Source organism: Lissotriton helveticus, chromosome 3_1, assembly GCF_964261635.1.
Source record: "Lissotriton helveticus chromosome 3_1, aLisHel1.1, whole genome shotgun sequence".
NCBI lineage: Eukaryota > Metazoa > Chordata > Amphibia > Caudata > Salamandridae > Lissotriton > Lissotriton helveticus.
This window is the reverse complement of record NC_136061.1, coordinates 1859759421-1859786458: the sequence shown is the minus strand read 5'-3', so window position 1 is coordinate 1859786458 and position 27038 is coordinate 1859759421. Positions and strand designations below refer to the sequence as shown.

Genomic DNA, 27038 nt, shown 5'->3' with positions numbered 1-27038 from the left:
TCAGGGACACCACCACATCACTCGGGGACACCACCACAACACTTAGGAACACCACCACATCACTCAGGGACACCACCACATCGATGAGGTACACCACCACATCACTCGGGGACACCAGTACATCACTCGGGGACACCACCACATCACTCGGGGACACCACCACATCACTCTGCGGGGACACCACCACATCACTCAGGGACACCACCACACCACTCAGGGACACCACCATACCACTCAGGGACACCACCACATCACTCAGGGACACCACCACACCACTCAGGGACACCACCACACCACTCGGCGACACCACCACATCACTCTGGGACACCACCACATCACTCGGGGACACCACCACATCACTCTGGGACACCACCACATCACTCTGGGACACCACCACATCACTTTGGGACACCACCACATCACTCTAATACACCACCACATCACTCTAATACACCGCCACATTACTCAGCCCAACCACATCATCACTCAGCACCACACCAGCACTGTCCTTGCTTGCAACCAACAAGCATTGCCATAGCCAATAGGACTCGCATTAGGAAAGTGTAAGCTATTGGCTTTGTGAATAACAAAGCTATCAATTTAGATATTTTCAAAGCCAACACATATTTAAAAAAAACATCATTTACAATACCAATAGCTCACACTTTCCTAATGAGAGACCTATTGCATTGCAAATGCTTGTTAATACAGGCACTCAGTTTTTTTATTATGTTTTTGAGTTTTACGGTATTATCAAACTATCAGCACATTTGTGGTAGCATATAAAGTGCATGAATTCAAGTCCATCTGCCATGTTTTGTAATATCCCAACCAGAACCCCCAGAACTCCCCACCCTTCCTCCCCGAATCGAGCCCAAAAGAAATGAGGGTCTCTTAACCAATCCACTATCGCCTCTCAGGTATGGACCATGTCCAGTGAGGGATTGGTGTCAGTACAACGCGGATTTTTACATCGCATTCCGTTACAACGGAGCTATTACAACGCAGGATCCATTACATCGGATACCATTACAACGCATGGCATTACATAGCAGATGGTATTACAACGCATGGCATTACATCGTAAGTATAGGTAAGTATACCTTTTTTTTTAAATGTTATTAAGTTAATTTAATTAATTTAATTTAATTTAATTAATTTAAATAAAATACATTTTAAAAAAGCCATTAATTTAATTTAATAAAATAATATCTATTTAATAAATGTAATTTTAATAAAAAATGGGAATAATTTAATTTAATTAAAATAATAAAATTAACTTAATGTACATATTTTTATAATTGATATTAAATTAAATTAATTGAAATAATTTATTTAATTTAATTAATTTAATTTAAAAATGTAATTAATGAAATAAAATTAATTTAATTTATTAAATATATTTTAATTAATTTAAAAATGGTAAATATAATTTAATTAACCCAAAACACAAACCCCTGTACCCCAAAACCCAAACCCTGCCCTAAAACCTAAAAACACCCCTGTACCCCAAAACCCAAACCCTGCCCTAAAACCTAAAAACACCCCTGTACCCCAAAACCCAAACCCTGCCCTAAAACCTAAAAACACCCCTGTACCCCAAAACCCAAACCCTGCCCTAAAACCTAAAAACACCCCTGTACCCCAAAACCCAAACCCTGCCCTAAAACCTAAAAACACCCCTGTACCCCAAAACCCAAACCCTGCCCTAAAACCTAAAAACACCCCTGTACCCCAAAACCCAAACCTTGCCCTAAAACCTAAAAACACCCCTGTACCCCAAAACCCAAACCCTGCCCTAAAACCTAAAAACACCCCTGTACCCCAAAACCCAAACCCTGCCCTAAAACTTAAAAACACCCCTGTACCCCAAAACCCAAACCATGCCCTAAAACCTAAAAACACCCCTGTACCCCAAAACCCAAACCCTGCCCTAAAACCTAAAAACACCCCTGTACCCCAAAACCCAAACCCTGCCCTAAAACCTAAAAATACCCAAACACCCCAAAACATATACCTCAGTACCCCAAAACATATACTCCTATACTCATACTTATTTAAAAAATTACTTAAATTAATAAATTTAATTTATAATATTTAAAAACATAAATAAATATTTTTATTTATTTTTATTTATAATTAATAATAATTAAATCAATTATATAATATTAAATAAAATAAAATAAAAAATATATACTTACCAATACTTACGATGTAATGGTATGCGTTGTAATATCATCTGCTATGTAATGCCATGCGTTGTAATGGCATCCGATGTAATGGATCCTGCGTTGTAATAGCTGCGTTGTAACAGCATTACGACGTAAAAGTTGCGTTGTAAGTGATACACACCCCAGTGAGCCATGTCCCGGCCTAGCTTTCCTTAGCAGGAGATCCCTCTCATATCCCGCCCACCTCTCGAGTTCTCTGCGTCAAGTTGTAGCACGGGGTCCCCCAGAAGCCTTCTAATGTCTCGTGACTTCACTCTTTGCTAAAATAAAGGCTGAGTCCTGAAATCTGTTCGTGGCCTTGATCTTGGTGGTATGTGGAAACCAGCTCAATAAGCAATGTCTAGGGGACAGGGAACCTTCCTCCTGGTGATGTCAGCAATTATAGTCATTATCTCTTCCCAATAGGCAGTGACCGATGGGCAGCTCCACAACATGTGCAGGAGCCCCACACCCACCTGCCCACATCTCGGCCATGCCTCTTCGCCCATATTGAAGTGCCTATGTATTCTCTCTGGGGTTAGGTACGCCCTGTACGGAATATAAAAGTTGATTAATTTGAATCAGGCACTCCTGGATACCCTGGGTACTCTCTTCAGTGAGGTCCCTCGGGTATGGGAACCCCCATGTCCTACTCCCGACGTGTCCTCAGGGTTTCAATGGGCTGTAGCATATCTTCACCAATTGCCCGATATAGGCAGGTGACCGTTTAGGATGTGCCCGAGGACGAGGCCATGTATTGACAGCACTTATGAGTCCGTGGTTCTGACATGCGAGCACCCCAGAGTTTGCGGGCTGCGACAGTCAGCGCCCTGTATGCACTCACGCGCAGTATATGAATGGAGTTAAAAGAAAAAGACCAAGAAGACGTTTTTGAGTCATGAAACACCAGGGTTCTTTATAGACCCATCTATGAGCGGTGCCAAGGTTGGATGAACACGCCTTTGTGGAAGGTCGCAGCTGAACTGGCTCAGTTGAGGGAAACGGGAAGAACAGGTGTTTTAGAAAGCGATGTTTATTGGCTGCAAGATGAACATACCTCCTGCCCACGCACACGCTCACGCCTGCACTCTTCTTGACTTGCAAGGCAGCGAAGTGACCAGGCAGGCTTTTTTTTTTAACCTTTATTTATTAAACGACTTCCCCCGATTGGATGTCTTAAGGATGGCATGAGGACAAGCCCGCTTCTCCCGTAATCGCCCTCCTTGATCCGGGTGTGACCCACTTGGAGATTAGGCAGGGCGGAATCTCCTGCGGCCAGAGCATTGGCAGGACAGAGAGGGGGCCCGGCCCGTTCCGCGGGCTCCACAGGAGTAAGGAAGGACCCGGGACTGTGTCACTCAGCCCGGGCCCTCTCCACTGTGACTGCGCTGGCGCGCACCGGATCCTAATCTGAATCATGCACCGCGTCTAGAGGCGGGAGAAGCGGAGAGTGAGGAGGTGGAAGCCAACCTGCAGAGGCTGTATGTGGGCTGCCTCTATTCTTCACTTGGAGAGAAAGCAGGCACGTGCAGCCACCCGCTGATGTGCGGGGAGGAGAGGAGCTCTAAACCATAACTTGTTGTCTGCCGGCTCAGAGGACTTCTCTACTTGGCCACGTGTGATCCTGTGAACGTCTCATATTTTCCTAGAGCCTCGGCTCGCTTTCTACAGCATCGGGAGCACCTGCAGCAGGCTGCACTAAAAGAGTGCTTTCTCATTCTGCACTTACACCGCTGTTCTTCTTCCTGAAGGACGCTGCACCCTTTCCTGAAAGACATTGCCCTTGCATTGTTGTACCCCTTCTGGAAGCTCGCTGCCCCTGCTCCTCTGCACCCATCCCTGAAGGACCTGCCCCGCTGCCATTAGGAAGCTATCCCGTGCGACCAGTCGGGACTCTTCTGTCCGTCTGAGCGAGACCCCTGGACTCAGGGCACAGAGCGCCCCCTGCCGGAGCGGAGCATGGGCTGAAGGCGCGCCGCTGTCCGCGGTGCTGAACGCGCAGCTCTCCCGGGTCCCAGTGAGTCATGGTCACTCGCGAGGGGTGAGCGCCCAGCGTCGATGACTCCCGCAGCCAGACCCTGCTCTTCTGCCCCGGAGAGGGGAGCAGGGAAGGGACGGAGCGGGGTCCGCGGCCGCAGGAGGTGACTGGAGGCGGGGGAGCCGCGCGGGGCAGCCATGCTCATGAACTCCACCGCCAACGAAACTTCCACGGCGCCCGCGGAGCCGGAGTACAACTTCGCCGCCTTGTTCTTGGGGGTGCTGCTGATCCTCTTCATCATCTGCGGGAACGTCCTCGTGTGCCTTAGCGTCTTCAGCGAGCGCGCGCTCAAGACCACCACCAACTACTTCATAGTGAGCCTGGCGGTGGCCGACCTGCTGCTGGCCGTGCTGGTGCTGCCGCTCTACGTGTACACGGAGGTGAGTGCACACTGCCCCGGCTTCAGGGCGCCCCTTAGGTGTGCGTGCTCAGGTCACCCCGGCGGGGGCACAGAATCACTCCCCGTTGCAAATTATGCTCGAGAAAAGGAATGTGATAGTTAAGTAGAGCTATGCTACACTAACACTGTTTATTGTTATTAGTTAATAAAAACCATCTCAATACAAATTAGATACATGTTTAAAAAAATCAATTGTCATTAAAAAATTGAACATTAAAGCTATGCTACAGTTACTAGCTATTTGTATAGTGCTGTTGGCTACTAGGCTGCTCCAAAGCACGGGCAGACGCTTTTACCAGCGTGGAGGGAGGGTGGGAGGCTAGGCAAACAGAGCGCTCTATGCAGGACAGGGAGAGCGAGTCCAGTCTGGTTTATGCAGCAGATACCATACCAAGTGGAATATGAAGGTGTAAGTTAGTTCTGTAGTGCTTACATCTCCCCGAGGGCGCTTCAAAGTTCTGTCACTCACTTTAACAGTGATGATAAGGGAGTGAAGCAGCTTCGGTGGTGTGTGCGTGGTCGGGTAGAGCCAAGATTACAATATTCAGCTCTGATCCTATGATTTATAATAATATGAATGGCGTTTAGGAAACTCCTATAGCGCTGTGGAGCCTTCCCGAATCTCTTAAAGAGTCACATTGTGCATTAAGAGTATTATCATAGACAATGACGACCCCTGGAGCTTGTCATTGCTAAAAAAAATTTTTTAACTCCTTGCCGCTTTCTTGCCTTACATTTCTGAGCTTAGCTGGTCACTAGGGGTCTGGAGCTCAAAGACTACGTAACTAACTGAGCTGAGCAGGCATACACTAATTACTGTAAACCTGGGGTATTTATCAGAGATCCGGACCTCTGGATCTATGCCAGAATAGCAAGATACCCACACATATAAATATTCACATAGTGTCTCTGAATGGGACCCATAGGCAGTGGTTATTCGGGAACTCTGGAATGGATCCGGCACATACGGACGCACAATTTTAACCCCACTGTTGCAGATTGGCAAATAAAGATAGACATATGGATGGCAGATGAATGGATGGATGGGTGTGGCGATAGATGAATGAATGGATTGTTTTGGATAAAGATGGATCTACTGATGGGCGGATGGCAAATTATTTATGGTTTGTTGGACATTTAGATGAATTGATCAATACGTGGTGAATAGATGAATATTTGCATAGGGCATATGTGGATGATCACAGATGATGGATGCTTGGAAAGTTAATCAGGAACATGCAGGCAGGTGAGTAGGCAGGAAGATGCAAAGGTAGGTGGATGTGCTGGCTTGGAGCCACTTGAGATAACGCCGGTACTATAGACATTGTAGTGTATTGTGATTGTATTTACATGGCACTTACTACCCCTAACAAGGCGTTAAAGTGCTTTTCAGCGAGTAGCACGCTTCTCTGGAACCCAAAAAGCATTAGTGGTGGATTCATGAAGTGAAAAGTTAGTTAAATTGAGTGGTGGACATGCAAGTCTGTTATTTGGATTGAAAAAGATAATGGGGGGATAGAAGAGGGACGAGTTTAGAAAGTGTTATTTCGGAGATCATAGTAGTAAAAGGAGTTTTGTAATGAGTCAAAGGAGAGATAGGTGAAGTAAGAATTTAGAAGCGTTGTTTGGGAGATCATAGTATTAAAGTGAGGTTTGGGGTGATCCAAAGAGGGATAGAGGAGGGAAGAGTCTAGAAATGGTTATTTTGGAGACTCATAGTAGTAAAATGATGTTTGGAATGAGTCAGAGAGTGGAGGTAGAGGATACATTGAGAGAGGGATAGGGTGAAATATAGGGTAGTGCATTGGAGTGAGTCACCATTTTTGTTGCTGTAGGAGTAAAGTTATAAGTATATAGATGCATAAGTACATATTATTATACATATTTATATCAAGAAATACACATATCTAGATACCTATATAGACTCATCTTAAATGTTTATATCCACAGTAATATGCTGTGCATTTGCGTTTGAGTATTTTAGACATGTAGGAAAGAGCCAATTCTTGAGTAGTCTTCTGAAGACAAGATAGTTATCTGTGGATCTTATGTTTGGGGGTAATACATTCCATAGTTCGGCTGCTGGAACAGAGAAAGGTGTGCCGCCTACGTTTTTTACTTGTATGGTGGGATTTTGAGACGAGGTACCAATATGGAGCGGAGGTTCCTTCGTTGAATGTATTTGGTGTTTTTATTCCTGATGAAAAGCGGTCCTATTCCATGTATCGCTTTGTGGGTGATACAAAGCAACTTGAAGGTAGACCTTCTGGCAACTGGCAACCAATGTAGGGCCATCAAGGCAGGGGAGATGTGGGCTTTAGTAGTCTGACAGCAGAGTTCTGAATCCGTTGTACTCCTTTCATAGTTGACAAAGATGATCGGTGGTAGAGGCCATTGGGGTAATCACGTTCAGACAGTATAAGAGAGATAGCGGTTTGCACCTTGTGTAGAAATCCCAGGTGGGGGAAGAAGCGTCACAGAGTCTTGAAAGTAATGAAGCTTGATCCTGCTAATTTGTTCACTTGGGCATTCCTTGATAACCCGAAGTCCAAGGTAATTCCAAGATGTCTTACTTACTTAGATATTTCATGAGGTGGTCCCAGATCGTCAGACCAGGTGCAGAGTGAGTCATAATTTTTCCAATTGCCACATGTGAGTATTTCCGTTTTGGAAGCATTCAATTTGAGATGGCTCCAAGAAACCTACAGCGGACCCCACCGAACTCAAGAATTACCGTCCCATCTCGCTCCTCCCGTTCCCGGCCAAAGTCATCGAAAAGAACGTCAACAAACAGCTGGCCGCCTTCCTCGAGACGAATGGATCCCTCGACCCCTCACAGTCTGGCTTCCGAGCCAACCACAGCACCGAGACCGCCCTCATCGCTGCCACCGATGACATCCGAGCCATGATGGACAACGGAGAAACAGCGGCCCTCATCCTCCTGGACCTCTCCGCGGCCTTCGACACTGTCTGCCACCGCACCCTAGTGCAGCGCCTCGGCAACATCGGAATCCAGGAGAAGGCACTGGAATGGATCACCTCCTTCCTCGACGGAAGAACACAGAGAGTCCGCCTACCACCGTACAAGTCAGAGGCCACCGAAGTCATCTGCGGCGTCCCTCAAGGATCCTCGTTGAGTCCCACCCTCTTCAACGTCTACATGAGCCCCCTCGCGGCCATCGCACGCCAACACAACCTCAACATAATCTCCTACGCCGACGACACCCAGCTAATCCTCTCCCTGACCAACGACCCCGCCGCCGCCAGAGCCAACCTACATGAAGGGATGAGAGATGTAGCCGAGTGGATGACGACCAGCCGCCTGAAACTGAACTCAGACAAGACGGAGGTCCTCATCCTGGGATCCTCGCCCTCCGCCTGGGACGACTCCTGGTGGCCCCCCGCCCTGGGCACCGCACCCAAACCGACGGACCACGCACGCAACCTGGGCTTCATCCTGGACTCCTCCCTCTCCATGACCAGACAAGTCAACGCCGTCTCCTCGTCGTGCTTCAACATCCTGCGCATGCTACGGAAGATCTTCTGGTGGATCCCCACCGAGACCAGGAAGACTGTCACCCAGGCCCTCGTCACCAGCCGACTGGACTACGGCAACGCCCTCTACGCCGGAACCACCGCCAAGCTCCAGAAGAGACTCCAGCGGATCCAGAACGCCTCAGCCAGACTCATCCTCGACATCCCACGAAACAGCCACATCTCCGGACATCTGAGAGACCTGCACTGGCTCCCCGTCAACAAAAGAATCACCTTCCGTCTCCTCACCCACGCACACAAAGCCCTACACGACCAAGGCCCGAGCTACCTCAACAACCGAATCAACTTCTACGCTCCCAAGCGCCACCTCAGATCAACCAGCCACGCCCTCGCCGCCGTCCCCCGCATCCGAAGAGCGACAACAGGAGGAAGGTCCTTCTCCTACCTGGCCGCCAAGACCTGGAACTCCCTCCCAACCGACCTGCGCCTGACCCAAGACCACCTCTCCTTCAGGAAGAAGCTCAAGACCTGGCTGTTCGAGCAGTAACGGCACCCCCCTCCTAGCGCCTTGAGACCCTACGGGTGAGTAGTGCGCTCTATAAATGTCTTGATTGATTGATTGATGCCATCACTCATCAACGGCTCTGCAGCAACTGAATATTTTGTGAGTTTCCAATGTCTTTGGGGCTTTCCAGTTTAAGGAGCATTGTGAGTCATCCGCATAGTTATAGCATGTGAGCTGAAATTCATTGATTATCAACGGTAAAGACTTCATGTAGATGTTGAAAAGCATGGGTGCGATGACAGAGCCTTGAGGGACCCCTGCTTTTGTGAAATATGGTTTGGATGAGATAGGTGGCGAATGGATGTCATTTGTTCTGTTTGAAGGTAGGATATTATCCAGTCAAAGACAATTCTCTTTATGCCAGCTTCGTAGAGTCTTTGGATTAGACATGCGCCCAGGGGCTCAGCTGCCTGAAGGCTTCTAATCCATATCCATAAAAATGCATTTCCAAGTGAAAGAGTAACAGTATGCCAGACGGGGATGGAAAGGACCATAAAATGAGGGACATTGCCGAATTAGAGGGTTAAATGCAACCATGTCTGGGGACAAAGTGGTACAAAAGGGGGTGGTGATGGACGAAGCATCTGAACCAATCAAACACTCACACCCAGTCAACAGATCTGGGTTTAATCCATCACCGTTCTTTAGCCCACTCTGCCACCCCAGTTCAGACACGGCCATATGGAAATCAGTCTGACCCTGTGCCTCATGGGAACAGTCCAGCCCGAACTGCCAAGCCATGCCTTCCCTGGACCGGAATCAAGCTTCCGAGGACCGGTTTCTGGCATTTCAGCCATCTTCAGCCCGGCTTGCTTGAATCCAGTGGCAAAGTGAGCAAGGGACTCACATCTGAGCATACCCTGACAACTTATGGCGAACAAAGTGGTACAAAAGGGGGTGGTGATGGATGGAGCATCTGAACCAATCAAACACTCACACCCAGTCAACAGATCTGGGTTTAATGCATCACCGTTCTTTAGCCCACTCTGCCACCCCAGTTCAGACATGGCTATATGCAAATCAGTCTGACCCTGTGCCTCATGGGAACAGTCCAGCCCGAACTGCCAAGCAATGCATTCCCTGGACCGGAAACAAGCTTCCGAGGACCAGTTTCTGGCATTCCAGCCGTCTTCAGCCCGGCTTGCTTGAATCCAGTGGCAAAGTGAGCAAGGGACTCACGTCTGAGCATACCCTGCCAACTTATGGCAAACAAAGTGGTACAAAAGGGGGTGGTGATGGACAGAGCATCTGAACCAATCAAACACTCACACCCAGTCAACAGATCTGGGTTTAATCCATCACCGCTCTTTAGCCCACTGTGCCACCCCAGTTCAGATATGGCCATATGCAAATCAGTCTGACCCTGTGCCTCATGGGAACAGTCCAGCCCGAACTGCCAAGCCATGCCTTCCCTGGACCGGAAACAAGCTTCCGAGGACCGGTTTCTGGCGTTTCTGGCATTTCAGCCGTCTTCAGCCCGTCTTGCTTGAATCCAGTGGAAAAGTGAGCAAGGGACTCACGTCTGAGCATACCCTGCCAACTTATGGCAAACAAAGTGGTACAAAAGGGGGTGGGGATGGACGGAGCATCTGAACCAATCAAACACTCACACCCAGTCAACAGATCTGGGTTTAATCCATCACCGCTCTTTAGCCCACTGTGCCACCCCAGTTCAGATATGGCCATATGCAAATCAGTCTGACCCTGTGCCTCATGGGAACAGTCCAGCCCGAACTGCCAAGCCATGCCTTCCCTGGACCGGAAACAAGCTTCGGAGGACTGGTTTCGGCATTTCAGCCGTCTTCAGCCCGGCTTGCTTGAATCCAGTGGCAATGTGAGCAAGGAACTCACGTCTGAGCATACCCTGCCAACTTATGGCGAGTAAGTTGGTACAAAAGGGGGTGGTGATGGACGGTGATGGATTAAACCCAGATCTATTGACTGGGTGTGAGTGTTTGATTAGTTCAGATGCTCCGTTCATCACCACCCCCTTTTGTACCATGTCTGGGGACAAAGGCAGTGTGCTAACCTTTAATTCGAAGGGTTGATCACACACACAACATGAAGCTAAGAAAGGGGGTCTCCTTCATGTCACAATGCTTGAGCTCCCTGGAGCACAGGCCAGACATCTGGTCAGAAAGTAGCAGGCAGCAGGGCAGTCAGGGCAGAGGATTTGGGCCTGCCCTGCACCCGCTGCAGGACAGATTACTGTGTGATTGCAAGCATTGTGTTTATTGTAGGCAAGAAAGTAGCAGCATCTCCCACATTTTCATTGTTGTTTCTCCTTAGTTGGGACAAACCAAGCACATGTAATATCCATTTCACTCACCTGCAAAAACGAAATCAGCATCGTCAGTGAAGCTCTTTGGTCTGCCCCACAAGCATCTTTTTTAGCCTCCACCAATCAAGTTGCCCAAGATCTAAAAAAGCATTCATGTTGCCGCAATGCCTTCTCATCAGGCTATGTCACTTTATTCTGTTTACATTCCATTATTTTGATATATCTGTTTATTTGTCCAGCATTGTTATAGTACCATGTTAATTTAGTTTGCGTTACATAAGCTACACTACCATGTATTAGATAGCAGGCCAAGGTTTTGAGAGGGGTGTCCCATAATTTTGCTATGCTTGTACCTTGTATGTGCTTTGTGCATATCCATTTCTGTCAATGGATGAGTCATATCTGTACCCACTACAACAGCAAGGGTGTAACTGCACCCACTACAGCAACAATGGTTTAGTCTCCTTAGCAACCGCTGGGGGAGGGAGAATTTCAACACCTAACTAATGACTGTGGGGGGGTCTTATTTGTAAAGTATGGGCTGCGATTTAGAATTCTGATTTTTGGAACTCACAGATTTTCATAGAATAGCACATTGAAGCCTACAGCAGCCGCAGGTTTCCAGGTGTACTTCTGGAAATGTCATGTGACTATTGCAGAGGGATTCAAATCTCACAGTGCAGGCTCTATATAGTGCAGAAATCCACAAATGGAGAATGGAGCTGCCATGGCAAATGTGCTTTTTTCTTTTTTTACTCCACGAGGAAACTACTTTTTGTGGAGAAAGCCCTGTCATACATCTCCAGAAGACTGGAAGATCCTTAGCACAATGTGACGAGATTTCCAAGGCTCTGACCATTTTCAGGGTGATAAAGGGACGTAATGGTGTTTTGGGAATGCCCACAAATATTCATGTTTGTGGGCATTATGAAACTTCCAAGGCAAACAATGTTTGGAATCCCCACTTCCCCTCCCTTGAGTGGGATTGACTGCTGCAGATTTCTCCTCACCCATGGCAGAGAAACCTGCAGTAGTATATATATTTTTATGCCGTACAAAACTTTGACTGGGTAGTGATGGTTTTCTTAGGTCGCACTACTCTTTGGTATGTACCAATGTATTTATCTGGGATTTACACGAAGAGTGGCTGATTGTGATGCTAAGAGGTACAGTTGCATCAAACTGCCCAATATGCATCAAATACATTGGTGAAAACACCTCCGTAAACATGAGAAACTAATGTACTACAGCATTTTACATAAAGTAAATCAATGGTAGTGTCACCATATACCATATTGTTCAATCCCCAAAATCAGAGAACAGGAGTCATATATTGGTTGTTGAAACTTGTATTGAAGTCCAAAATACAGCATGTAGTCCAGAATACAGCCGACACGTGTTTTGCCACACAAGTGACTTCTTTAAAGCTAAAAGAAATGATACTGTTGTCACAATCCCATGGGTCTACAGGCCTCGGGTAAAACGGATATTCACGAAAGTCAGAGCCTGGAACAGCAATGAAACCCCATGTCTATTAGCATGTTCCACTGTTCCGCACCGTAGAGTTAATTTTCCAGCTGGTCAGTGTAATGGAAAGTTGTCTCGTACAACCAGGAAGTCTTTGAGGTCGATGAGAGAGGAGATGGGTGGCCTCTCAAGGTGGCAGGTGAAAACCAGGTGAAAACCAAAAGGGTGTTGGTGACACGTGTTCTTGATGCCCTGGCATATGAGGACGTCTTAACCAAATAAAGAGGCCCTTTCTTCATAGAGTTAAGAGAAAGTATCCTTGTTTGGTGGAGATTTACCTCTTTGTAGACATGTTGTCTTCTCTATAGGAGAATTCATATCATCACATATTTATGGATAAAGATGCACCATGAACAATTACATTGCAGAAACGCACACAAGGTCACTGGATACATTTGCTTATGGTCCATTGCGCAGATGTGATGTAGAATACACACTGGACATTTAGCAAATGAGGTAGTTCTTAGTAATTAAACGAAAGAAAGTACTCCAGTTAGGTAGACATTTTGTTGAAAACTGTGTTCTCTTGTAGGATAAAGGGGCATGTAAGGTTCAGTTCTGGTGCAGTCACTCACACAGCTACTGACACTCCCACACAGACACTTACACACCCACTAACACACCCATTCTGCCACTTTCCCATCCACTCACAGCCACTAACATCCACTGACTGATCCACACACAACTCACACCCTGGCAGAACCACTTACAAACCCACTTACATACCCATACGATTTCTCACACAGCCACTCACAGAGAAATACAGACACACACACACACACTAATTGACTTATAGAGCCACTCACACAACTACTCTCAAAGGTCACAGGTTACAGTTAGCAAATACAATTTAAACAACCTTACCAATTCACTGAAAAAAGCAAAGGTTTCAACCCATTAGAGTTAGGAAATAGAATTAAAAAAAACTAAGAAATTCCCTAAAAAACCAAAGGTTGCACGGATGGTTTAGTCAGGAAATCAAATTAAAAAAACCTTAGAAATGTACTAAAGAAAACAAAGGATACAGGGACGTTATAGTTTGGCTCAGATTTCACTCGTACAGATTCAGTAAAATTCAGCTGTTATAGTTACCTGCGCTAATGATGTCACAAGTGATGTAATATGTGTGGTTAGAAGCAGTGCATTGCGAGGGCCTAAGTTATCCAGCCCAGACAAGAGTTAGAGGTCACAAAATTAGCTTTATTTCACTTTTAAACTTCTACTCCTGCAACTAAATATGGGCCCTCTTCATGATATTTTTTCTGTTAGTTTTGCTTCACTACTTTATTGTACCTTCAAGATTGGTATGCAAAGATGTAATAATGTAATACTATGGCTCATCATGTAACAACATGTGACAATATTTCATGGGAGATTAACCTACATTATGTCACAACACAGTATGCTAAACTGCCTTAATTTATATTATGGTACATCAAGTTTATAACTTGTTATGTTGTTTCAATGGAGTTTAAGCTACACTGTCTCAGTTTATGGTTTAAGCTACTCCTTGCCACAACATGGTGTGCTAAGATCCATTATAGTACATTAGGTTATAGCACGTAACATTATTCGGTGGAAGATTACTTCACTCTATCACACTTTGGTATGCTTAGCTGCATTATCTTACTTTTTGTTGTTACATTACATTGCTATGCCTTGAGTTGACTTAATCTGCAAGTCGTTTTTAAGTGACAAAATGGTGTCAGCTGTCAACAAGCTGCCCAGTGACAGCCAGATCACACTTGCGACATTTAAGCTCCCGAGAAACTCACTGTAGTAATAAACAATTATGCATCTCTTGAAGATGAGTTTACCTTTAGCAAGTGGTATTGACCTGTTGAGCTACCTTACCAGTTACCGTCTCACACTTGAGTCCCCGTTGCTACATATAGCTCTACCCTAGTGAAATTGGTTGGGAGAATTACTAAAATAATAATACTCTCAACAACCCTCCTCAAAATACAGTAAATGTTGTTAAACGCATACAATGTATACAAATCTCTGGAACAAAAAAGACAACTTCACTGTGCTGTAATCAGTGGCGGCTGCTATTTAATGGCAGTGGGGGGTGAGTCATGGGGGGAATGAAATAAAAATTGAACAAACACTTACCTGTGTGTCGCTGCCGCCTCTCTGTCCTCTTCCCATGAACAGGAAGCACACAGGCTCCAAGGCTCCCCTAAGCCAATCACAAGGCTACATTGCAGCATTGTGATTAATCTGAGTGATATGGGTTGGCGCTCAGATGGGGACAGGGAGCCTCGGCATGTTCTCCACCCAGGCTGTAATGCAGCCTAGGTTGAGAACATGCAAAGTGCACATCACGGTTTAGTTGGCCCGATACGGCTGGCCAAACCGTCATGTGCAATTAAGAGAGTGTGAACCACTCCTTCTCCAGCTCCTCTGTAGGAGACCGCCCAACCCCGCCTCGCCCCGCCCTTACCTAGCAATGCAACAAACGAAAAATGATAATAACAAAGAGTTATTATCACTTTATTTTTTCCTTTTTGACCTGCTCAGTGGGGCGACACTCCTCCACGGAGGAGCCACCCTGGCTGTGATTAATAAAAGTAGGAACTATCTATATTTGATTCTGCGACTGGTCCACAGTAATCAGCTTCTGGAGCATGTCCTCTCAGAGCTATTCTTCGAAAGTTTGGTAAGAAGGATAGGCAGACATATATGTAAGTATGCAATGCTTAATTTGTAAAAAGCATGAGTGCCACGGCCCTCGCTAGGAGGCCACTTCAGCTCGCACCACCCATAGCCCCTGCCAGCGCTGCCAATGACAATAGAAACACAACTAGTTCCTATCAAACTCCTACATACAAGTGTGCCTATTCAGACTGTTCCTGGACCCAAAACTATTAGAATGGCTTGGGCAGTGGCTATTAGTCATTTGTAATGTATATTGAATTTATGAACAACCGTTGTTGTGCTCATCTTCAAATAAGCTAAACCGAGGCAGACTGTGGCAGACTGTCATAAGTTCCGGTGATGATAATTTAAGTCTGGGGAGCCGAGCACCGGAAAACCACCAGCTCACATTAAGCACTGAGGGGGATATGTACAAGGAAGTGGCGGAGTGAGGCATTAGCCGTCATGGCTTAACTCCGCCACTTCTGAAACGCAAGGCTGCACCATATTTACAAGAATGTGGTGCAGCCTTGCGTTTCCCCCTGCGTTGGCACTAAGTTTATCAGCTTAGCACCAATGCCGGCACCCTTGCACCATGCTGTGTGTGCGTGCAGGGGAGGATTTTTTATGTGTAGGAAGGTATCCATTCCTGCACATAAACAATCCTGATATGCCATTTTGTCACTTCTATGTGTGCTGCGTAATGAAGCACACATGGAAGTTGCAAAAAGGCATTTTTTTAAAAGATGGTTTATGTATAGGAAGGGGACGTTCCATTACATAAACAATCCAAGGCATTTTGCTTTTTCCATGTGTGCTGCACAAGGCAGCACACATTGAAAAAGCAAAAGCGAGGAGAAATAATGCATTCCTCCCCATTTCACCAACTTAAGACCAGGTTTTGCCTGGTCTTAGTTTTGGCGCAGCCTCCTATGTACGCTGCCCTTTTACATAGGGGGCAACGTTAAAATCAATAGGTGTTGTAGTGCAAAGCCCACCGCAACACCCACTGCCACCCCTTTATTTAGAAGGCAGTGTTAAGCCACGTTAAGTGGCTTAACACTGCATTGTAAATAAGGTGAAGCCCCTATCGCCACCACAACGTCACTGGCGATAGGGGCTTGTACATATGCCCCTGAGTATTAGTATTTAGTACCAAAACCACCTGGAAAGTCAATGTGCACTAAACAATTGAGCAGAGAACAATTCCGCACGGGGTGTACAAGAGGTGAACACGGAGACCCCGAATATGAATATGAATGCATAGATTCCAATCCCTATGCCAAACCTTGTTTGCAAAGGAATCCGAATGATAATTTGTGGGCTAATTTGGGCATCCCCGCAGTGTTCAACAGGTACATTTTGTCAGTCGAACTTGGTCAAAATTGCAGGCGAAGTAAAATATATTTGTTTTTCTGTGTTTACCGGACGTTTTTAACTAAATCACCATTCCGAGGCACTCGTATTTGGGGCCAGGGGGTGTATTATGGTGTTAATAACAGATACAATATGGAGTAAGTGGACAGAATGCATGGTTGACAAATAGCAGTGTTAAAACAAATTAGAACTTTTGCATTTAGCGGTTTCTTGCATCACCTTGAGGAGGCTGTGCTCTCTTGGAGGGTAAACAACATTTACAACACAACTTTTACCACGCAAACCATTACAACGCATTGCGCTGGGGGGCGCTCTAGGATAGGGAATGTGCTTAATGTACTATCCAACACCTCCCTACTATCCACGGGGACTGGAGTTGGAATAGTAAATTAAACAATTCACTATCCAGCGCCTAAAAGCATTATGCCTTGTAAAGGTATTCGTTGTAAATACCGCGTTGTAAAGGCATGCGATGTAAAAGCATGCGTTGTAATGTCATACATCCCTCTTGGAGTGGTAAGCTGCAAATGGCAGCTTGGCTCCCCAGATACTAAATAGTCATGCAACAAAATGCCTTCTTGTCTCCATAGAGTCACTGATGACATTTGCCCTCATGCGCCAAAGAACAAATGAAATACAGCTGTCTCTAGTGGTTGTGTTGTGTGCAGTCAGAGGTATATCTATCAATAGTGCAGCAGGTGCAGTGGCACCACGTCCAGGGGTGTAAGGGGCCCACTTTATGCAAATTAGTAGCCAGTTTTTACTATCAAACCCGGGGATGGGGCCCAATTTCCTTATTTGCTGTAGGTCTCAATGCGTTTTTGCATGCCACTGTGAGCAGTGTGAGGTTGTATCTGATGTTGTATAGAGAGCTTGCATGGGTGCTACCCATTTTTCAGGTGGGGCTCAATGCCCACTTTCACATGTCCTATTGTCTAGCACAGTCGTTTTTAACATTTTAACATCTGTGTACCCCCACTTTATTATTACTTGAATCCAGGAACCCCCATTGAATCATTATTGGAATCCGGGCCCCCCACTGAGTTGTTTATACGAAGCTGAGAACTTGGGAAGGTAAGCAATTTGGGTGATTTGGAGCTCAAACCTAGACACAGAATACAGAAACAAGGATTTCCTCAAACAAAAACGCACATGATGAAATATATTAATTAATACACAAACAAATATAAACAAAATCTACATTTTTATTATAATGGGAAGGTTGGGACTTTTCTAGATTCAGTGAAGGCTTTACTTAACGTTTTAAAATTTTAGATTGTGCTTCTCTTTTGACATACAGTTTATTAATCTGTTAATATTATTTTCTAACCTGAGTAGGTGTTGAAGGCTCCCAGGGGTCACCAGACCACAGGTTAAGAACTACAGGTCTAGCGAGTTTACAGGCTGCCAAAATGTGGCTTGATGATTGTGCCCCAACAATGTGTGAACTAGCCACCATTTTTCTCATGGTATTTGATATTTTCCCCCAGACAGTTGTGCGATTTGCCATGCTTAGATTTTTTAGATTGGTCTCCATAGCCTTGTTTGATATATCTTTTTTAGTAGGTCTATTGCGCACATCTGCGTCCTGATTTACATTTTCTTACCTTAAGTGCATACTATGGATTGGTCTTTATTTCTCCTTTGGTTTACGGGTATTTCCTTTCAGTTGACTGTATAATGAGGCTGTTATTGTTGGCAAATTTAATATGGAATGATTCTCTTCCTTAAAATGTACTAATAAGTATGTATTGAGTTCAACATTTTGACGTTCTTTAGAGTGGTTAAGGGGGTCTTTGCTCTATTTGAACCTCCTAAGTGAGCTTGATTCTTAGCCATCTGATGATCCAATAATCTTTAAGCATTCTGTGGTTCAGAATTCCAGATACTGTGAAGTTATCAGTGTAAGGTGGTCACTTTCCTCCTTTATGATGTAAATGTAATTACAAGCTGAACTCAGCAACTCACTGGTAAAAATGTGGTTGAAACACCAGCATACAGGGAAATTATAATTTCATTGATTGTGGATTTGAGCTAATTGAGGAGAGGTTAAATTGTATAGTGAGAGGAGCCTATTCCCGCTTTTACCAGGAGGATCTATTAAATTTGAGGGTTAAAGGTCTAATGATCTGACTGTGTACCAAACGTAAATGAGGTTGAAGTCTACTGTTGTTAATATTGATGTCAATCTACATAATGATACATGTATATTCAAATACGAGATCAAGTCGAACTCCTCCGAGATGGCCACTCCATCAACCCAGATTAAGAAATACGTGGTCAGGCAGGCCCTGTAGCCTAGGCCTGAGGCTACTGATTGACAGATCGCAAATGGGGTGGCATGTAACTAGCCGGACAAACACGTGAACAGGAAAAACACATATTAGTCCCATAGATAGGCATCAACACCACAATGGTCCCAGGAGATTTGCCCAATAAAGTGCATATGCCGGAGAGGTGCTCACTTTCCCAAAACACCATACAGTTAGATGCACATGAAATTAGGAACACTCAGCCAATCAGAGCACAGCACACACAGTACACACTGCGATTATGCGCCCCCATACTGGACATCTGGACACTTCACCCACTGGCCAGCATTGTGTTCAAGTAAGGTGAGACCCACCTGCATTCACTATCTGGAGGCATGATTTACATCCCATGACTAGGCCTGCATTCCTTACTCTGAAATAAGATCTATATTGTTTTATGATGCTCCCAAGACTGTATATAATGGCACTCAGAACAAACGTATATTGAGACAGTCCACAGATCCGTTTCTGTGGATGATTCCTGGCCAAAGCGTTTAATGAAACCAGCCGTTGCTGTTTTGCTTGTCCTTTGCTTTTGCAAGGTAAATTTATATTCAGCAACACTGTCAATATAATCTCATTATTTGCATATCTGCAGATTATTCCTTCTAGTGTTTCACAGAAGCTTCCTATTTTGTCTCTACAATCCCTCCTGTGAATGTTCAGCCATACATTGATGATGTATCAACTTGATTTTTCTTCCTAATTTGCATCAGTTTGAGGGTTATTTCTTGCAGTGGGATGTTTTGTTGGTCTATGTGAGTGGCTGCTAAGTTCATTTCAGTAGATCGATAGCCCTGGTCAACCAACATTTTTAGATTTGATGGCTGATTGATGAATTTTGTAAAATCCCTCTATTACTAGGAGCTTAGTGCAAACAGATAATTTGCCAAATTTTCAGAAAATTGCCTTACTGAGAGTTTGTTAAGGCTGGCCATGTTTCATAATAAGAATGGGAGTTGACTATTGCATGGGTGGTTTTGTAGAAAATGTGGTTATCTTGTGTTTGGGATGAGTAATTTTACTGGAGGTTTAAGTGGAGGTCGCCCAGGTCCAGTCTACTTATTTGTGTCTGCCTGGTGGAGCAATTTGTGTGCAGTTTCTTTGATTGTTTTGCTCTAAGATGTATACGATTTTAGTTGTTCGAGTTCGGTAACATTTCCTTGGCAATATTTGTCCTTTTGAGGATGCTATTTTCCATCTATTTCATGTAGCTGGCCTTTCTGGGCTTGATTAAAACAAAACGGTATCTCTCTGACTCCATACTTTGGATTGTTTCTCTTTGAGTACCTGTGCTACAATTAGTTGAAACTTGAATCTTTGATGGTGGATTCTACCCCAAAAGCAGATTCAATGTTATAAATTGGATTCTGGTAATGTCTTCTGTTAATATTTGTTTTAGTAACTCTGGGCCAGATTTACAACCATTTTTTGCAGTCGCAAACTGGAGTTGGGCCCGTTTGTGACCGCAAAAAATGGTCCTGGAATGTACAAACGCTATTTTGCAAGCCCCTGATTTGCAAAATAACATTTGCAACTCTTGCTATTAGGAAGGGGCGTCCCTTTTTAATAGCGAGACTCAATGCCATGTACTATTGTTTTGTGACGCCATTTGCGGCTGCAAAGCTCTCACAGTTTGCCTCCCACTTCAAGTAGGTGGTAAACCACTCGCAAACAGGAAGGGGTCACCAGGGGACCCCTTCCCCTTTGTGAGTGTGTGTGAAAATATGGACCACTGCCTGCTCTAAAAAATGAAACTGAAAAGTTTCATTTTTCTCTTTTAAATGCAGCCTGTTTTCCTTTAAGGAAAACGGGCTGCATTAAAAAAAAAACTGCTTTATTTAAAAAGCAGTCGCATACATGGTAGTATGCTGACCCCAGCAGGCCACCATCCCTGGGAGTGCTAGCCCTTACCAATGGGTCTGCAAATTTCTCTTACCTCATGAATATTAATGAGACATGCAATTTGCAACCCCATTGGGAATTAAAAACAATGTCTGAGATACTGTTGTACATTCCATTTTGTGAGTCGCAAATTGCGAGACACAATTTGCGACTCGCAAAATGGAATGGTTGTGCATCTGGCCCTTAGTGTGATGAAATAAATGTAATATATTGCTCATGTTTAAAGTGTCTTCTCTACAAGATGCTGTGTAATGGGGGGGATGAAAATCAGTTTGTTCTAGGGATACTGTTTGTCATTACTTTCGGCCAACTAAGCCAATAATTAGGTCCTGTTATTTAAATATTGATTTGCCTCACATTGTGCTTGCTGGTTGTGAGGATTTAATAATATCCCCTCTAACATTTCCTCCTTGCTTTCGTATGAAAAGTTGTCTTTTCTTTTGACTGTGCTTATTGTATCACTCTGTAGAAGATTCTGGTTGTCAGAATTTTTGGCTGACAATTCCCTAGACTGCTTTTCTGCTTGCTCCCTTATGCCAGCAGTGGTCCACACATTAGGTGAAAAGTCATGTTGTGTAATTGTACAATTTCATGATGAGTACTGATAGTATCTTCATTACTGATTATGTATTTATCTGGTGGTTTCTTTAGTGGTCCTGACTGCCATTAACAAAGTGAATGACTTCATTGTTGGCAATGTCACCAATGTTTGCTGTAGTTCCCACCTTGTGTGTTGTTCGAGAACTGTTGGTTCTATTGGGCTTGTTCTTATTTGTTCACATTTTTATGTTTCGTCTGCACATCACTTGCGCTGTGCTTGAGAAATCTATTGTTTTAAAATATAAACGTAAAAGGGAATCACATCCCACCTCCTCTCTTTCTTGGCTTCTCATTGGTTCTTGTGCATGCCACTTACATTTCTTCTATTTCTAATGGCTGTAGTATCTTTTCCTGCATTTACCAATGCTTGTTCCTCTTCTGCTTCTCTTACCAGTTACCCGTCACCGAAATACTAATAACATTTGCGTTGGTGGTACTATATTTTCATTAAGTTTTGCCTTTTATTTTTGCAGCATTTTATATAACAATGTATCACAGAGAGAGATTAATAAACCCATGCATTAACGAAAAAAAACGATAGCAAACTGGCAGATTTGCATAATCTGCCTCTTTGTGACCGGTATTTTTGCATTTGGGATGCAATAATCGCAATTTAAGCAATCACAAAATTTGCGATTACTAAAATTGCGATTGCATTTATGGAATCGCATATAGCAATTCCTTAAATGCAATGCATTATCCCCCAAAAAATTGCGATTTCGCAATTAAGAATTGTAAATTACCATCAATTCCAAGTTGATGGTCATTTGCTAAAACTTTGAAAAATGCACAAACGTTCATTTTTCAAAGTTCCATGTTGCACACATTTATTCCCTTGGGGCATGTGTGTGTTCAACATGTGATCACATGCTAATTTCAGGGGTGCATTAGGGTGTCCTTTTGGCATCCTTGCACCCTTGAAATTGCATGCTCAATTTGCGAGTAACTATTTGGTACTTGCAAATTGCGCATGCAATTCCCATTCATTCCTAATGGCCTCTAGGCTCATAGGAATGAATGGGAAGCAATTCCTTAATTTCGATTTGCAAATTGCGAGTCACAAATCTTATTTTAGCAAAACCTACATGCATAGGCAATTGCGATCCCTTAATAGCGATTCCTTAATAATCGCTATTAAGGAATCGCAATTGCCTAACTTGATGCATGTGCCCCTAAGTGATGTGCATAGAATCATAGCATGTTGCGTGGTGCCGCTGAGACTCGAACTGGGATCCCCAGATCTCAAGTCAGCAGCTCTGGCCACTACACCACGTCCTCTAGACTCCTGTGTTATTTGGCAGGGATCCCTTTCTTTCTCCCAGACGATGGTTGAGGAAAGCAGCTCTTTATTATTTACATAAGCGAACCTGATGCATTACCAATGTTAGTTTTCTTTTCCCTTCTGCTCAGTGATTTGCAAATTTGTGTTTGTGTTTATGACATTTGGAGGTCGTTTCAGGATGGTGTCCCTTCTTGAATATCTGTGAAAATCTCTGTATTTAGTTGTATTGTGATCCTGCAAGGAAGGAGAAGGCTGTAAAAAATTAGACAAGAGCAGGAGACAGCGCAAAGAATTTTAGTTGCTATGCTTGATTTACCAGAAGCATTCCCATTTTACCAGCTAGTGTCCAAAGACCCCTCTGCAAACTTAATTGGAAGTGTCTAAATGGAATTTTCAATGCAGTGGGGGTCCCCGGTTAGTGATTGGGCAGAACAGATCGCTAATCACACAGGGTCAATTGATGCATAAGGCTTTGCAGCACAATCGGTACATCTTTAGAAAGAGAGAGCTTTTGGCATAGCACGTTCGGCTAATGGCATCACAGTGCACGTGTGCACGCGTGCACATGACTGTGTGTTGCAATCACAAAATTTCAACAGTGAATGCAACCTAGGAAGCACAGAGTTTCATATGCCATTTCAACAAAGCACCAAGTTTGCCCTAATGTTGATGTTGCACTTCCAGCGCTGCCATGAGGTTATACCACTACTTCTCCCTGGCATTACCTCCTCCACGCATTTTCTTGTATGCATACTTACTATATAAGGTTTCTAACCTTTACCCAGACACCACGTGACTCAGCTGACCCAATATGAAGTATAGAAAAACAACCACCCCTCCACCACCTCAATTCTCCTCCTTCTAATAGGGCAATAAAGAGGCCGGAACCCCCCTCTCTTCCTGTTTTTTCTGTCTGCTCTTCAGATATCGCTGGACCTATAGAGCCTGTAAACCTCTTCAAGGTAAGCCCTGAGGGACAAGGTCTCTGAGAGATGGAGGATTCCAGGAGTGTCCTTGACTCCTGGTAAGTGGGACTCTGTGCAGGTCATTGAGTCAGGAGTCTGGACATATTTGTGTGTATTTACTCTTTCTCATTAATTTTATGGGGCCTGTGCTTCTCATGAAATCAATGCCTGTTGTTACTCTCCCCTGGTCATTCTTGCCTGGTTGAATTGATTCCAAGTGGATCTTTTGCTCTTCTTGGATTGCAGCTCTTTCTTGGCTCATGCTTCATGGGCTGTACCTGCTGTGCACCTGCTATCGCTCTGGTGATTTCAGATGGGTTGGCATGTCTACCTGTGGCAAATTTACCAGAGGAGCATCTGTACTGAGTGACGGCTTTATAAGGGAGATGGGTTTCTCTCTTTCAGCACGCTTCTCTGAAGACATCTCTACCACCGCCAAATTCAGCTATGTGAGTGTTGTGGCGTAGCTCTGAGGAGCCATGCATGGTTCCTTTACACTCCTCCTCAGTGAAGGCTGTTCCACTGATTCCCAAGGAATCAGTGCGGAATTTGGGCTTTCACATGGACAATAAATTGCCCATGATGAACCAAATAAATCATATTGTAGGCACTGGCTTTGGACTTAGGAACGTTTTTAAGTGGATCCCCGCTGAGGCCCGGAAACCCCTAGTTCAAGGTCTAATCATAAATAGAATGGACTATGGGAATACGCTTTTACTAGCCATAAATGAACATCACCTAAACAGTCTACATGTTCTTCAGAACACCGCAGCTTGGTTGGTTTTAAATCTTCCACGCAGGTCTCCATCGGCCCCTTGTCTGAAGAGTCTTCACTGGCTCCCAGTAAAAAAACTAATCCATTTTAAAACGCTATGCCTAGTCCATAAACACATGTATGGAAAGGGTCCAAAATATTGGTCTCAAAAACTAACATGGTATGTTCCCCGAAGAGAACTCAGATATAGCGCCAAGCTTTTGCTCGCTCTCCTCAGAATACAAACCTCCAGAAATGGTGGTCGTTCCTTCTTCTTCCTCGCCCCTACCCTGTGAAATAAAATGCCCATCAATCTCCGCGCTACCCCTGAACACAGCTGCTTCCGTAAGAAGTTGAAGACCTGGCTTTTTGAAAACTAAGCCTTCCCTTTCTCGTCAGAGCCGTCTGCAAGCGCCATGAGACTCTTTGGATGTGATATGTGCGCGATACAAATGATTTGACTTGACTTGACTTGAGAGGCTGTTATTTGATCTGGGGAAACAAGCTAAAACAACATCATGACACTCGCATGACTGCCTCCCCATAGCAAAAATTTGCCTCCCCTAGTTGGAACTGCTCTCCAACTCCACCTGATTCCTCTGCTGGCTGGTTGCAGTTGTCTGAGGAACAGATGTAATATTTGATTGTCTCCTTGTCAGATGCTTTTCACACATCTAAGAAGTTCAGTTGTTCTCCTTCATTTATTTCCTAATGGCTCTCTCTGGAATATAATGATGAAAATACAGATTCCAGAATCTATTCATAGGAGTAAGTTCATTGAAAAATCTGAACTTTCTTCTTTATGTAGATATTTGCGGGATAATTTGTCAATTCCTATGGAGGATGGATTTCCGAGTATGAGCTCTGGCCTGTTTCAACAGCTGCAATCCCACTCTCCGACTTGTTGGCAATCAATAAAGAGGTATTGGATATTCTGTTATGGGAAGGAAAGAGTCTGGAGAAGGATAAGGCTTCTAAAATATTTGACAAAAATGTACTCCATGGCTAAGGGTGGCAATGAGATTCCTTTTTGTATTAAGATTGATCGGATGTTAGCCAGTTTTGCTAGCCAGTCCCCTGTTTTGAATGAGGATGTTTCTATTGGGGATATGGTGGACCGGAAGGTTTAAGCTTTAAAACTCAGTCTGTGAGTATCAATTTACACTGTCTATGATTCACAATCTCTGGTTAAAGACTTTCACGCATTATCTTCACTTATTCTGGAAGGTGTTGAATGCTCTGAGTTATTCATGGAGATACAGGCAAATATTCTCTATGACAAATCCTGTGTTATTTTAAAAGCATCACCCTCCTCTAGGGTATCCTGCGTATTTGCCAGGTGTCAGATTTATTTAGGGGACTGGAAGACTGGTGATGCTCAGAAAGCAGGTTTGTTTAATATGTCCTTTTCTGATAGCAGGTTATTTGGAGATCAGTTGAAAAATGTACTCCTTGGAGCATGTAAAAATCAAAAGCATGCCCTATTTTTCAAAGCTCCAATTAAAATAGATCCTTTAAGGAGATTGGCCAGGAAAAGGTGCCAGAGAGGGTTTCAATTTAGTTTCCAATCTTTGAAAACCAAATCTTATCAACCTTACTTCGCTAGGAGTTAGAAGTCCGGGTTTCCCCCTCTGCCATCAAAACCCAAGAAGCAATTGGAGCACTATGGTAGGGTAAATTTGCCTACTAAAAGATCGAGAATCCATGCAGTGAACCAATGTCCCATCTTTGATGTCGATGTGCGCTAGTCAAATGAAGCATGTTATGTAACTCAGTACTATAAATTCATAGAACTGTGATTGTAGTTTAATAATTATTTTGCAGACTTCTGTGTTAAAATCATTACGTTTGATTGCATCTTAACATCACAGTAGCCTTGTTCCTTTTGTACCACACATATGTATACATGTAACATGCCTATGCAAATATGGCAGACAGTTTTGTCTATACTTTTATATCCTAAGTCTATAACTAGAAATGCAGAAATAACTGTGTATTGAATTGCTGATTATTCACAACGTTGTTTATCTTAACCACGGCTTGGTTGAGCCAAAACACGTTGCTAAAATCTTTTGCCTGAATAAATCTTGTTGAATAAGCCATTGGAGTGCATTTACATGTAAATATAGATAAATAAATAAATATATATATATATATATATATATATAACTATGAAAAAATGCTGCGTAAACTGGAGTCAAGGTACATAATAAAATTAAATAGTAAGTACCCGGGAAGTCTTAATATGGAAGAAGATCTCCATAGGCATTTGTAATTATTTAGCAGCAGAATAACTCTCCGATGTTTGCAGTTGTTTTTAACAGTTTTTAGATATATTCTTTCTAGGGAAGGGTCACATTAATTTAAATGCTCAAAGTCCAGAAAATAATGATAGATAGAAAATGGGTGTTGAGTATAGGAAATGCCCACTTGGGCTTTATTTACAAATATTCAGCGGCTAAATCAGAAAAATGCCATGTAAAGGTTGCGCGAGTACTTGCTCTGAATAGGCCTCAAGAGGTTGGTTTGCACGGCACTATGTCACTTTATTACATGCCACTCAAATTGAAATGTTTAAAACGAATAATACATGTTTTAATAATTAAATTGAGTGGTAAATCAGCATTATATTGCAAATGTTGAACAAATGCATTTTTAGATGAATGTATAGCCGTTTTGTGATTTAA

At 43.9% G+C, this 27038-nt stretch overlaps 1 protein-coding gene across 1 annotated transcript in view; it reads left to right on the top strand.

Moving 5' to 3' along the window:
- Positions 1-4385: 4385 nt before the first annotated feature.
- The window catches only part of DRD4 (dopamine receptor D4), a 271755-nt gene continuing 249102 nt past the window's right edge, over positions 4386-27038 (top strand). The window contains exon 1 of the mRNA XM_078684041.1: positions 4386-4628. Coding sequence (XP_078540167.1) covers positions 4386-4628 — 243 coding nt within the window. The remainder of the gene's footprint in view (positions 4629-27038) is intronic.